This window comes from Doryrhamphus excisus, chromosome 2 (assembly GCF_030265055.1).
Source record: "Doryrhamphus excisus isolate RoL2022-K1 chromosome 2, RoL_Dexc_1.0, whole genome shotgun sequence".
NCBI classification, from domain to species: Eukaryota; Metazoa; Chordata; class Actinopteri; order Syngnathiformes; family Syngnathidae; genus Doryrhamphus; species Doryrhamphus excisus.
Window position 1 is genome coordinate 10,167,628 of NC_080467.1, and position 12,250 is coordinate 10,179,877.

Consider the following 12,250-nt stretch of genomic DNA (forward strand, 5'->3'; position numbering starts at 1 on the left):
AACACACTGTTGGATTGTTCCTGTGCACAATGAAATGCACACAACTACTGTTGGGAGAGTTCAACGCTGAAAACATACAAGCACACTTGTGAGACATCACATCACACAGCATGCTACCTGAATGCTACATTGAAAATACAGCTGAGGTTGTGCAATTTAGCATAAAATGTGCCCTTATGAGAGACATGTACACGAGGTCTTTTTGTGCGTTCTAAAGATATAAAAACAGATAAAAGTGGACTAGTGCTTGCCAGTACATGCATTCTTTGCTGCCTCTTTTTAGCTGTTTTTATATCTTTAGAATGCACAGAAAAGGATTGGTCAAAAGTCCCCCAAAAGTAAAACTTTCATTGAATGCTTCCCAAAACAACAAATGTTCTAAGGATGTAAAGAAAGCAACAAAATGTGAACATGTTCGATTGCTGTGTCATATCATGATCAAGCAGAGTGGAGTTGTGCATGGGTGTGTTTTTGGGCAACGCTTGCCCATTATACAAATAAATACGCCTGTGCGCACATTCAAATGTCTTCCCTGCCAGCCTACATCCTTCCTGAGCGTTCCCGTATTGTGTATCGCTGGTGGTAACACAGGAACACATTACCATCTGCAGCACCATTGTCACATGAGGGGCTAATATTTGTTTGCCGGGTGGCAGTGTTCACGCCAAGGCAGGCGGCGGAGCTTGATTGGAACTGATTTGCGATTGCACACTTTTGTATGTGCACCAGCAATGACTCATTGGGAATTTCATTGTCAGACTTCCTACTTTGAAATATTAGCAGATGGATGGAAAAAAAAAAAAAGCCCGGCTATATTTATTTACATATAGTTTTTTTCTCAATCAGCAACGAGCTCATACCTCCTGCTGAATGTAGATTAACAACTGCGCTGCATAAAACTGTGTGTTTGCTTACTGGCATGATGGACCATCTGCTGCTGCCACTTTCAGACAGTTGTTGTCGTCCTTTATTAGGCGAGGAAACATATTGTCCAACTCAAGTGGCTGTTCAATAACCTACGGTACATTTCCTAGCCAATTAGTCATTCATTCATTTTCTACCGCTTATCCTCACGAGGGTCGTGGTGGGTGCTGGAGCTTATCCCAGCTGTCTTTGGGCGAGAGGTGGGGTACACCCTGGACTGGTTGCCAGCCAATCACAGTCCTAGCCAATTATAAGGACAAATTGAATACTAATATTACAACCTTTTTTTTTAATGCAGTAATCCAGTGGTGGGCAAACTACGGCCCATGGGCCGTATGTTTGAATACAGCCCGTCCGTTCTTTCCGAAGTATTTACTAATTTATCACCTCGTACTTCGGTACTTCGGTTAGTACATTACTAAAACAAAAAACAAAAAAAACCTTAAACTGTACTATGGAAAGCAGGAAGTGAACAAATGTAACAGTTACTGATTGTAAAAGTACCAGATGGAGGGGTAGGATTTAATAAGCTTTGCTTCTTCCTACTCCTTTTGGGCATGTGGAACTGGGAACTGATTATGGGATGCACTCAATTGTAATCTGATGCATGTTCAAATGAAATTAAACCATTACCATTACCATAATTTAAACTTAACATACAACCTTGAGCCAAACTTTTGGTGGTTTAAGTAGCCGTTTTACCATTTTTGTTATTTGATGTTTGTGTCTGCTGTTTACAAAGTGCTCCTGAAAAAACGGGACACAACACACTTTTACAGATACAATACTTCCAAGTGGACTGTTACGTGTAAAATCTATAGTTTGGTCCCCCCATAAATTTTGTTAAAGCAATGCGGGCCCGCGAGTCAAACATTTGCCCACCCCTGCAGTAATCCCTCGCCTGTACCTTAGTGTTTTGTTGACAAGTGAAGGAAGGATGCAATGCAAGATGGACTGGTCGATCTACGTTCGTACCTTCCGTCTTGAGCTTTGTGTCTGCATCAGTCCTGAATCCTTGTTCCGCTCTGCATTGGCGGCCATAACATATGGCGATCCGGCGTAAGTGGTGTTTACTGAGCTTTACCCCTCGACAGTAAATAACTTCCAGCGGCAGGATTGAAGAGCTCTTGATGGCTGGATGTCATTCCCCTGTGAAGCAGCAGCAACAATGCAGCAGGTTGAGCATCTGTGCGCACGGGGGGCATCCATCAATAAATCCAATAAAGTGATGACATTTAGAGTTATTAAATTGTGTAAACATACCCCAGGTGGTCCAACTCCAATATACAACCCTCCTAAGTCCCCCCTCGCTTATGGATTCTGCCCCACATCCCTTGGTAACACTTCACAAGCTTGCTTTTGTTGTTATGGTGAGCAGAAAGCAGGCCGTAGCTTTGCTTTTTACAGGTAGAACAGTGCTATTATTAGCCATAAATGGTGAGGTGTTCATATTTTTGGGGTGGAAAGGTTAAAGAATGGGTTGGTCATTGAACCATTTGGAGCAGAGGCATGGATTTGGACTCTTTTGAAAGCTAACAAGCTGATTCTTTCTCCCCAGCAATCAGATTGATGTTGAGAGTGTAACAGTAAATACCATAGACAATAAAGATGAAAATATGCAAACTCCACTACAAAAAGGTTTAAACCGAGATTCAAACAAGAATCTTTTCCTTTTTTTTAATTTTAAGCAAGATGTGAGGTGTAGAGGAGAGCGAAGCATCAATCTGATTACTTTTCTCTTTGCCAAGGACACGCGTGGCTTGTTTGTGAAGTGTTTTACCCATTTCAGTAAACAAGCCTGCCATGCATCATCGGTATCATCTATAGTGTCCTGCTCGAGAAGCTACTGTCTACGAGTCTTTTAAAAGACGCTCTTGAGTGTGTCCAGATTGAAGCGTCTGTAAAAGGTTCCTCTTACAGCGTCTATCATCTGCCGCCCACCATCTGGTCTTCTCGGAACACTGCAGGGCTAATTACGAGACTTCATATAAGTCGTTACTTTTCATTCATCTCTAGACTAGTGTGGTATCAGCAAAAAATATCATCCTCAAAGGCTGAGACCAGACTGCAGATTTGGGTGTTGTCACTCACCAGCAAAACAAAAGGCTGGAGAAACTGTAATATGCATGCCGGGTCACTAGCTGGCGATGTCACTTTGCAAAGAAATACTGCATGCGTGTCCTTATCCAAAACTGCATTTTAAAGAACATGGGTTCCATTACTATTTCACATTCATTCATTTTGTACTGCTTATCCTCACAAGGGCCGCGGGGGTGCTGGAGCCTATCCCAGCTGTCTTCAGGGGAGAGGCAGGGTACACCCTGGACTGGTGTCCAGCCAATCACAGGGCACATATAGACAAACAACCATTCACATTCATACCTATGGACAATTTGGAGTGGCCAATTAACCTAGCATGTTTTTGGAATGTGGGAGGAAACCGGAGTTCCCGGAGAAAACCCACAAATGCACGGGGAGAACATGCAAACTCCACACAGAGATGGCCGAGGGTGGAATTGAACTCGGGTCTCCTAGCTGTGAGGCCTGCGTGCTAACCACTAGTAAATTTAAATTGTTTGCAAAAGGTTCAAAAATGCAGTTGTTGCTAATGTTTCTATCTGCAAACACCTCAAAGAAGCCATCCATCCTTCTTTTGCTTTTTTCCAAATGCAATCAGAATGTTTGGAATACCGTAAGAATAGTTAGAATGATTTCGAATGCTGTTCCAATTCGAATACATTCGGAATGGTTTTGTCTTGCTCAAAACATTGGGACAAAAAATGGGCCCTACTAATGGAATGCACCCACAATTTTTAGAATACACAATTTTTAATTCCGACGGCATTCTAGCTCAGTCTAACTCTAGATTGACTCTGGTATTAGGATGTTTTGTTTGGGCAATCAACTACACAAAATAATTGTACGAAAACCACAACAGTGTTTGAGAACCGAACCAAACTTTGGACAAAAACGGAAAAAGGACAGTATTTTATGAAGCCCTTACGTGTCCAGCTTCTGAGTTCTATGTCCAAGCCTGTTCGGGCATCTGTGAGGCATCGCGAGCATGGCTAAGATTCTCCGCTCTTTCATTCTCTTGTAGAGTAATGAGCTGTAATGTATGAGCCTTGAGCGTGATGGGAATACCGAGGGCCTCATCAAAGCTGCATCCCGGCTTGCTTGACCCATCCTAAACCCTCGTGCATGCAGGCACTAGTTTGAACTCTCACCACCCAGTCTTTCAGGTCCGCATCGTGCACAGGTATCAGGCATTAAAAGATCTTCTAGAAGCACAATAATACACTCCAGGAATGATAACCGGAAAAAGTGAGGTTCCAGTATGTGGATGATACGGATGATTGGGTGCTAAGCTATGGTATTTAAGCTACGCTAATGTCACATTACAAAAGCGATCGATAAACCAATTGTCCATTCAGTTTGGTACAGTACATATACTTCCATTGTTGTCAGTATTGTCAATTTCGGACAGCGATCATAATAGTATGCTAGTAGTATTTATTTTGAAGATATTGCCTCTGCCACAAACACAAACCTGCTAACTGGATCATAAGGTCTGCATGGAAAATGGCATACCTTTAAAAAAAAAGTTTAGTGTTCATTCATAGGGACACATTACAATATATTACAATATTACGCTGTCCTCTTGCCGCTTGAATTTGCTCCCTTTGGTTGGATGCAGTGTAAGTTAATTAGCAGCGAGAGCGCCATGTGTGGCACCACGGTTCTGCGACTCTGGCGACGATACACTGTGACCTAGTTAGCAAACAAACATTGACGCTCAAGGTGCGTGTTTGACTCGCAGCTGGACAGGACCACCGCGGAATGTAGAAATGCAAGCTACTTCATTTCAGTGGTCTTTCATCCTCTGGCTGCTCACTTCAGCTGGACAAAAAAAAATACTTTCAAAATCTACTCCATGCATCTCCCAATCACACCCTTGAAAAGATTGCATAGAGTTGAAGTGCTGTTATGAGCTACTTTGTGTACTTTCGACTCTTGATTGTGCATTTATGAAGCGTTCAAATAGTAGACGGCCCTCTTATCTGTCATCCTCTCTCTCGCTCTCTCTCTCTCTCTCTCTCTGAAGAACCATACATCGTGCAGTTTGCGACACATTATCAAAGTCAGTCTGTGAAGTTACAAGCTAAGCTAACGTTTGAAACAAGCGACGTGTACTCCTCAATAAAGGGATACTGATATTTTGGTGCCCCATAAAACAGAGTCACAATACAATACCATAAAGGACTGAGCCGAGACCAAAATTGTGAATTCTAATACTTCAAATCCATCTTTTCAATAAACCCTGAAGCGAGTATGATGTCAGGACAATGGAGCCCATTCCTAAAACAGTTTTGATGTCATTTACCAGAGAGCAGTAGAGAGTAGGGGCGTCATGACACACTCATGTCACAAGACGAGTCGATGCACAAGATCGGGTCTGCGATAATGACACCAGACTAGATATTACCATTACTTAAAAAGCAAAAAAATTTATATGACAATACATCCCATCAAATTTCTACAATGTGGCGCTCTTCTACACTGTGTTTCTATGCTAGTTTTCTTTGTTTACAACAGGAAGGTTTGGGGATGGTTGCAGGGACATACATAAGAGACGGCCACTGCTTTGAACATCCAGTAGCATGCTACCGAGCTAACTAATTACCCTTCTATTTGTAGATTGTCGACCTAAGAAAGGGTTCCACATGGAGTGGGGTGCTGCTCTGTACACATACTCCGAGTAGCCGCTGTGCCACCACAAAGGTCCGAAGAACCAGAGCCGATAATTATCGTGTACCCCTGCTTTAAAGGCATCCTTGAGTAAACTTCCTGTATCATCGGAATATCGGAATTCATTGCGGGGCAGAGTGTCCAGGTTTTTGGTCATCAAAATATGGTCACCCTATTGTAGTTGTAGAATTTCTTAAGAAATCCTTTCAGCCCCATTACTGTGAGGATGTTCAATTCCTTAGCATGGCTTTTGGATTTCTCAAGCCGAGCTGGCTTATTTGAAATCAAATGATCTTACAGTTTGTGGCAGTAGAAATGGGAATGTTGCACTGGCTTGCATCAGACACCAACTGGAAGGATTCCAATTGATCTATAATCTGCAACATGCTACACTTGCTACTTTTTAAAAACTGGGTTAGCGCTTTCTGACGTCACCGGAGACCGTGACATCCGGTGAGTTTGTACTTTTTGTGGAGCTCCAGGACGTTGACTTCTGCTTCCCTCCAAGCCCTATTTGTACGACTCCAAATGCCCTGGTGTTGTGTTCGAGGGAGCATTTCTCCGGAGGAATAGGGATGATGTCATGTTTGATGACATCACTACAGACGTGTAGGGAGTGGAGATTAGTGGCTAGGGAGCTCGCCACAGCTGTCCTTTATCCATTTGTGCCAACTCTAGAAATAACCACCCCGCCACCTCCCTATAGCTACCGCTCCCGCTTTAGCTGGAGTTTAGCTAGCTACGTTCTATCCAAGAGAGCTCTTGGCCTCCTTGCCAAAGCAGTCGTCCAGTCGTTCTTTTGTGACCGACTGCTGCCACCCCCCTCCTGAACAACAACCATCGGAACAGCTGACAGGAAAAGCAATGCACCTCGCACAAGAGTTGACAGGACAAAGAGCACCAATGGAGCTACACGAGGGGGGGGCAGGGCTAAGCTGGCCTGCACCGCACACATCCATGTGATCCCCCGCCTTGCACACCACAGTCAGGCTCCTCCCTGTGCAAGGAGACAGAGATGGGAGGTGCAGTCAATCAGTGACATAGAAAGGGAGAGGTAGAGCTCAACTCAGTCGGCAGGCAGGGTGGGGGGGAAAGACGGCAGAGGACAAAGGGGGACAATACTGCAATATTCCACCGCAAATTCACACGGACTGCACAGGCTTGAGAACAGGAAGTGGGGCAGGAGGAGAGGCAGCATTGTATCGCTTGCTGTCCAGCCCTGCCTTCAAGCGGCAGCAGGAGGAGGAGCAGGAGGAAAAGGAAGAGGAGAGAGAGGGAATCTGGGAGCGAAGGAGAAAGTCGAGAGCCGAGGTGAGCAACAGTCTTACAGCTCGAGAGGACAGAGAGACCAAACAAACCAAAAAAAAGAAACATGGAGCTCTGAAAAGAAAGCATCCATCCCTGCCTTGCGGCTTCTTCTCCTCCTCCATTCTCTCCCTCCCCCTCGAGTCCAGCCTGGCCATCTCTCTCTGCCCGCCCTCGATTGCTCCGAGGAATTCTGACGATGCCTGGTGAGTTCCATCCCGCCGCTCGGTGCGTTGCTTCGCTCGGCTTGTTTCAGGCAGAGAGGGGGGATGCTTGCACTCTGCTGCCCTTGCTAGGGAGGGGATGTGAGGGAGAGACACGCTCCTGACTCCTGTGGGCATTCCAGCTGCCATTATTATATAATTGCATTTCATTCCCAAGTGGCTTCCCTGTGGAGGCTTCCAAGAGAAAAGCTTTTGGTGTTGACGGCGCTGGCCGGTAACGCTTCACAAAGCCAGCCTGATGGACAGGTCATACAACGTGGCCAAGCTAAAGGGCCTGAACCGGACCAGGCTGGGGGAGGGAAGGGGGGTCGCATATTGAGAGGCGGAAGGGATGGTAGCCGGCCGAGGATGCTGACCACTCGTGTTGTCGCTTCCCATCTGCAGGGAGGATTTAGAAGTGCCACTCTCAGTGCTTAGTCGGTGCTGATGAACCGTGGTTTCCTCATACATTCGAGTACTACTTTACTACTAGTAAAGTACTACTTGTACCCCTTGTACTTTGGGGATTGAAATGCAACTTTTAGTGATGATGACAATGTTAAGCTGTTGATTATCCACTAGCATACCTAGCACACCTGCCGTTGGAACACCATCCCGTGTCCTCGGATGGTACAAACACACCATGATCTCAGCATCTTGTTGGTCACTATATATCTTCCTAGCTTGGTAGATAAATAGAAATAAGCTGTGGCATATCAGATATCAGAATTCTAAAGGTCAACCTGCTAGTTGCAGCAAAGCCAAGGCTGACTTCAAGTCCATGATTACCGTGTTTACAGTTAGTATATCTTGATCGCGTTTTGATTCCCCTTTGCTAGTAATCAATGTCACTGGGGTGCTTTAAGATGACAGTCATGGATAAATATGACCGCTTGTAAGATTAGTAGCTACTGCTCAGCGGTATTCGTCAATACATAGAATAGAAGCATAATGTTGTTGGTTCAATATATTGTAACGGTACTCGCGGTAATCGCGGTTCAGTATGTTCCCCCGATCGTCAGGTCACGGTGTGTTCATTTTCAGCACGGTAAAGGACAAACATAATGCATTTTAGAATGAAACATAAAAAAACTGCAGTCTGCTGGCATGTAAATCTCCAATTATGTCGGTTTTGGTTGCTCACTCAGTTTCAAAGCTATTCTTATATTTAGGATCAATAAATTGGACCCTAACTAGCTTTAGAGATGACATAGCCTGTAAATTAGGCGGATGCATGTTAGAATGGCAAGTCACAAGTGTCATAGCGAGGATGGATGATAGGCCATGCGTAATCGGCCTACATTACATTCTAGATACGACAACAACAAGGACCTTTTCCAATGCTAAGGCTGAGTTATGTCTTATTATCGCTAATCATGTCTGCTGTATTAGGCAATGCTAGTATAAAAGGTGACTATTGGGGTGTTTGATGTTTACAGGGTCATGTTTTTAAAATATCATGAACAGGTTTTCTCTGCTGTATGAACTATGAAAACATTCTATTTATTAATAACAAATTTACGCAGCTGTACCATTGATGGTCCTAGAAGGAGACTAACATTGCCGTCAGCCTGTATTTAAATGCAACACATCCCCTGCCCCCCCCCCCCCCCCCCCCCCCCCCCTGTGCCCAGAGGGATGAAGCAAGAGAAAACACTTTTATGCACATGAATAGATGTGCACAACCTAAGCGGCTACATGGAATCATCGGATGTGCTCAGAGTATCACATTTTAGGTCAGGAAAGGAATGATGATGAAGCCTGACCGAATTGTGAGTTGGGGAAGCAGAATGAGAAAGAGGAAGTCAATAAGACAAGTGACAAAGCAAAAAAAAAAAAAGATATTTGAAGGTACGGAGGCGTTATTGCGTCGCGTCTGTGTTCAGCATGACAGGAGCAGTTATGCAACAGCCTTGTATGATCATGCCGCTTCTTTTGACCGACTGCATTTAAGAACAGTCCTCGTATCATCCATCCCGCTCCATCGTAGCGCGTATCTGTGATGCGTGTTAATTCCTCTTAGAGCCGATGATGTGGAGCAGAGCACTGGATCGGATGCATGCAGCAAAGCGAGGCAGTGCTGCGCTTGACTAGGGGGTCAATAGGTCGTAACCACTGGCGGTTGTGAGGGGGCGGGGAGAACTAACCACTCTGGACGACATGGCGGATGCTGGAATATTTACAACCAGGTTGGCCCCGCGTGGAAACCATGGAAAAACATTGAAAATTATTCCGGCACCCGGCAGCACATATGTTCCCAATGGGCCTTCGTTTGGTGCTGCCAATCACGGTCTCCTCGCACTGGAAGTGCACGGGAACAGGCAACCCAACTCTCCAAACTTCCGCACACGTTAACAGCGACTTCGCTAATCTCCGCCTTAATGTGTATTCCTGTAATCCTTACGAAACCGGGACGGCTTTACATGCTCTCCACGCATGAGGCGGATCCTTTAACATCTGCTCAGCAGATATCGACAAAGTGGCACAAGATCTCATTGATCAGGCTCTTCCGGGAGAGGAATTGAACACCAGCTTTGCAATCACTAGTGATTGGGTCCTCATAGAAGGTATCGATAGGGACACAGATTGGGTGATTTCCTTTCTGTCCTCCAATCACGTGGCCTACTTAGTAGTATTAAATGTCGTCTTTGTGTGCAGTTGAACTGTAACTCTACCAAAGGCAGGAGAAGGATGAAACTAACACGTTATTGACTTTATTGACTTATGGGGGTTTGACATGTGCAATGGTTCCAGTTCAGTCAGTTTTGTTGGGCTTTTAAATGTGATGGAACCAACGTCATCTTCTTTTGATTATCTCCCGACAAGCTCGCATCCATTTGCATCTCTCCTGTAATGAGCACGGCATCTTCTTGTCGGATTGCCCTGACCGTTGTTTTCTCTCCCGTTTCCCTGCCTCTCATACATCTCCGATACTCCAGGTGATATACTTTATGCGTGAGAGAGAGCAGCCAGGTTATGTACAGCATCAGTAACCTCCGTGCAGGCAGGTGGTGAGTCACTAAATAGGTTTGTCTTTTTCCCGGGCCCCCCCCTTAGGGACGACCTCTTTCCACTGACCCCATCTTGGCACTGCTGCATGTGCACACATACCAGCCTACACACTCTTTGGCATGAGGATCTCTTACAGAGTTGCAGTACAAATATATTCAGTCTGCTTTGAACACGTTAACACCCATTGCTGAGGCTGCTCCTTTTTTGGGGGGGGGGATTGAGTCCATTCAGGTTTTCAGGCCACAATGATATTGATGCGTTTCTGCGACAAAATAAGCTATAACAGCTACAATATCCAGACTCGTGTTACATCGTGGAGCAGCTGCACTCCAAACAATCCTGTGAGATATGACATCATCAGCACCAGGACTGGAATGAGGAAATCCCCCGCAGGACTCTGCCTTGCCTCCGTAGTTAACCTTTAACCAGCCGCTCTCTTGAAAGCACGTCTCACTTACTGAACGCCTGCGATAAGACAAAGTGTAATTTGCCGTGCATCAAAACTCCTTCTTGACATGAAATGGCTATGGAGTCGGCACCGTGGGTGCAACTGGTCCACGTGGAATTCCATGTTAAACATTTATTGTAGAGCGCTTTAGTTGTCTGAGCGGTGGCAGCATCAGTCTATCCTGACCACATCGTTCGCCACTATGTTGTATGTCTGGAACCCCCCCCCCCTCACACCCCACAGACTGGGTGCCTGTTTCCTGCCACAGCGGAACAGGGAGGGACTTCCTGCCTGCCGACTCACACTCCATATATGTCCTTCAGAGATGTGATGATGGCAAGGCAACGTAATCTTGTTTGCTATGTTCGAGAATAACAGCCATTCCGGGTAGCGTTTGTCAGAGAACATGAAGCAGTCCGACTATTGGAATCAGCTATCTGGGCCATGTTGGATTGTTTATTATTCATAGATGTATTTATGCATGCTGGTAATTTGAGGTTTTGCGTAACTTCAAAGGCAAATATGTAGAGCAGGGGTTGCCAACTCGGCGATCGCGATCCACTAGTCCATCTTTGGGACTTTTTTTGGGACGCTCCAGGAGGGTTCGACGTTAAATGACATCACACCGGTCCTCGTTCACTTCAAGAGTTGAATGTTTTGTGCTTAAAAAAGCAAAGAGCGCCTTTCCTACCCCGGACTTCTTCATCTGCTGATGCTATTGAGCCAACACAATAAAACACAAATCAATGACCAAGTCATTAAAGACCTTTGCCATGTTTGATCCCTGCTTGTGTTTTGGGGTGCAAGTTTTATTTTTCCGGCAGGAGCCTAGAGCCTACGTCGGCCATGTTGACAGCGTGGAGCGCTGTCTTTTTAAATGCGATGTGGAGAGGAGTGTGTTGGTAGCAACACACATCCTTTGGGAGCGCCGTGCTCAGAGGACAGACGCTCCGGTCGCGTTCCCAGGACTCCCGAAATGGTCGGCAAAACACGGAAAACATCTGCTTTTGAGGAATGCGAGCCCGAGTGAAGCCACGCGTTGGTCCTGGAGAGACTCCGCCGCACCATGTTTCATTTATTCATCAGGTCGTGAGTGTTGTTTTGTCTTAGGATCTCATCCTGGGTGTGTTTCACTGGGGGGTTATCTTTGTCACGGTCCACCGAGGACTCAGGAAGGAGGCGGTTGTTTAGGCTACAAAGACAACAAGTGTCTGTGTGCATTCTCAAATGTAAAGAATAGATCGTTGAAAAGAGAAAGAGCGCTGCAGAGTGGAGTATTTGCTGAGAGAAAAACACATGGGCGTGCGTGGACTTGTCGACAAAAAATATTCAGCGCTAGAGGCAAACCTTTGACACTGACAGTATTTTGCAATTTCGAAGCACTTATGCACTAAAGTCACCTCACCTGTAGCAAAAACTCACAAACATAACCAAACTCAGAACAAAGTCCAAATTAGGGAGTAGTCGGGGCAAGAAGTGGCCAAATCTTGCAGGGTGTTGCGTGGGAAGAAATTTGATTGGCCTCCTTTTCTTTTCTCGTTCTTGTGAACTCCTCGTGTTTGCCTCCGCCTTTGTCCAGCGCCACGGGGCTGATTGAATATTCAGGTCA

The 12,250-nt window shown here is 45.5% G+C and overlaps 1 protein-coding gene across 17 annotated transcripts in view; it reads left to right on the forward strand.

Moving 5' to 3' along the window:
• Window positions 1-12,250, forward strand: part of LOC131120056 (disabled homolog 2-interacting protein-like) — a 75,407-nt gene that overhangs the window by 40,957 nt on the left and 22,200 nt on the right. The window contains exon 1 of one of the 17 annotated variants that reach the window (XM_058065112.1): window positions 4,511-7,184. The exons of 14 other annotated variants lie outside the window; for them this stretch is intronic. Coding sequence is in view for 2 of the 3 variants with exons in the window: in XM_058065110.1 (XP_057921093.1) it covers window positions 11,708-11,730 (23 nt within the window). In the remaining variant the exon portion in view is untranslated. Of the gene's footprint in view, window positions 1-4,510; window positions 7,185-8,914; window positions 11,731-12,250 lie in introns of those variants that run through there. 2 more of the 17 variants (XM_058065110.1, XM_058065111.1) reach the window with 2 other exon arrangements.